At 53.2% G+C, this 2,554-nt stretch overlaps 1 protein-coding gene across 1 annotated transcript in view; it reads left to right on the top strand.

Annotated features, from left to right (window-relative positions):
- Positions 1-2,026: 2,026 nt before the first annotated feature.
- Positions 2,027-2,554, top strand: part of RAB12 (RAB12, member RAS oncogene family) — a 23,293-nt gene continuing 22,765 nt past the window's right edge. The window contains exon 1 of the mRNA XM_042839612.1: positions 2,027-2,279. Within this exon, the coding sequence (XP_042695546.1) occupies positions 2,036-2,279 (244 nt within the window). The 5' untranslated portion in view covers positions 2,027-2,035. The remainder of the gene's footprint in view (positions 2,280-2,554) is intronic.

Raw genomic sequence — 2,554 nt, forward strand, 5'->3', positions numbered from 1 at the left:
TCCCACCCATTTACTTATAAAAAAAAAAAATAAATAAAAATTAGTCTTTCTTTTTCTTTTCTTTTTTGTTTTATTCTTTTGCCTTTGAAGAGATCGAGAGCTCTTGTTCTCTTTTAACCATGTCGTGTACAGATTCTGTGAGTTTTGCCCCAAGTTTTTTTCTGCTAGCCAATACCACACTCATTTGTACTGAAAACATTGCAGCTGAGACTGCACTACCTGCTGGCATATTGATTGTTTTTCACCAATTATGAGGAAATAAAAATTCCGACTCTTTCTCTGCCTTTCAAACTAGTTTTTGATTGTTTTCATTTTCCTTGTTGATATTTTACTTACGTATATAAATTAGCAGAAGTATTGGTCAAGGTATCCATAAAAGTTGTTCACCTTTACTATACATGATTTGTACAGTAATATTGGTACATTCTTCTGGTGCAGATATGACTCAATTGATGCACATATGCTTTCTGCACCCCTCTATCCCCCAGAAATCAAATACATTTTTAAAACTTAAAAGAAGTTAAGAAGTTGAACAAATTTGCCTATGATGAGTCTGTCATAGAGCTTACTTCAGAGTCCCTAAATGTCCTTTCCAACCCCAAAAGTACTATCTATTTTTGACTCAGACAAATAACCTGTGTTCTGTGTTTTTTGGTAGTGATTCTTCCTCTAATGATTGCTTTCTGGTGTAAGCAGGGGAGAAGAGGATGGGGATGAATGCATGACTCTCAGTTCTCACAGCCAGATACTGAAATGCAGCTCAGATCAACCAAAGCTGGCAAGCAACTCCATAATAAACCAGTATTACTGAATATCCAGTTCCTTGAATAAGGAATTACATTCCAAGCAGTGAATGATGTGTGACATACAGCACCAAATTCAGAAGACCATCTTTCTGTCAAAAACAAGCAACAAAAATCCTGCAATGAAAAATAGTAAACTAGTTGAATTTCTGCAATACTGCAGAGGGCCCACGTGCTTGTTTTTCTGACTGAAGTTTGTCATTTGATCTTGAAAAGGATTTATTGCTGTATCTCTGACTGGGAAAGCTAAAAACGGATGCAGAAGGAAAAGTTTTGGTGCCACAAACTAGTTAGTGGAAAAAATCTATACATGCTTGTAGAGTCTGTCCCTGGAAATAGCCAGAGATGAATAAAACCCGCACTGGAATACACATTGATTGGTGGCACAAAGACAGGCACTCAGCATGAGGATACACTGCAGCTGTTGACTGACCAGGAATGTCATAAGAATCACAGACAGGTAAAATCCTTGGAGTTGAAGGGATCTATAAATGCCACCTAGTCCAACTCCTCCCCAAAAAAAGAAGGAAGGGGACAGACTCGGGACAAGGGAAAACGGTTTCAAGCTAAAAGAGAGGAGGTTTAGATTGGATATAAGGAACTTTTTTACAATAAGGGTGGTGAGGCACTGGAACAGATTGCCCAGAAAGGCGGTGGATGCCCTATCCCTAGAGACACTCAAGGTCAGGACGGACGGGGCTCTAAGCACCTGACCTAGCTGTAGGCGTCTCTGTTCGCTGCGCGGGAGTCGGACTAGGTGACTTTTAGAGGTCCCTTCCAACCGAAATGGCTCCGTGACTCTATGAGCTCTGCCACCCAAACACTCGGCGAAGCCGAAACTCCCTCAAAAACGGCGGGCTAGAAGCACCGCTCGGCGACGTACATCAGCCCCTCCGGGTCCCCATCCCAGGCCGTCCCGCTGGGCGGGGCACTGGCACTGCCCGCCCCCGGCACTGCGGCGCGGGACCGCGGCTCCGGTGCTGTAGAGGGCGCTGTGCGGCGAGGCCCGGACCGGGCGCGCCGCTCGTGGCGGCGGCGCTGGTTAGCTGAGTTCCCGTTCCCGTCGCCGTTCCCGTCGGGCCGGGCCGGGTGGCGGCCGCGCCTCGTCCTCGCGGTCCCCTCCTCCCGTTGCCTCGCGGCGGTGGGCGCCGGCGGCGGGCAGGGCGGCGGCGCGGGGCGCGGCGGAGGCGGGCGGGGAGCGCGGCGCCGGCGCGGCGCCGCATGCGGCGCTGATGGAGCCGGGCTCGGGGCTGGCGCAGCGTAGGGCGGGGGGCGGCGGGCTGGAGCTCGGGGCGGGCTCGGCGGGGGGGTCGCCGGCTCTGTCCGGGGGGCAGGCCCGCCGCAGGAAGCAGCCGCCGCGGCCCGCCGACTTCAAGCTGCAGGTGATCATCATCGGCTCGCGAGGGGTGGGCAAGACCAGCCTGATGGAGCGCTTCACCGACGACACCTTCTGCGAGGCCTGCAAGTCCACCGTGGGTAAGGCAGCCCTCCGACCGCGCCGCGTTGTCCTTGCCGGGCTCTCGCGGTGTAAACGCGGCCCGGCCGGGCCCCCCTCCCCGTGTGCCGCCCGGGCCGTCCACTGCAGAGTTGTAATTCCTCCTGCCGTGCGCGGCGGGTGCCCGGGGTCCCGAGGCCTGTCCGTGGGGCGAGTGGTACAGCGTGGAGTTGTGAGGACAGCCCTTGTGCGCAACTTCCCAGCGCGTCGCGGGATGGGGGCGGAGGGCATAGTTTGACCCGGGTCTGGCGGGGGG

Source organism: Centrocercus urophasianus, unplaced genomic scaffold (assembly GCF_019232065.1).
Source record: "Centrocercus urophasianus isolate 14NV4802_14NV808 unplaced genomic scaffold, USGS_Curo_1.0 seq_11, whole genome shotgun sequence".
Taxonomy (NCBI): domain Eukaryota; kingdom Metazoa; phylum Chordata; class Aves; order Galliformes; family Phasianidae; genus Centrocercus; species Centrocercus urophasianus.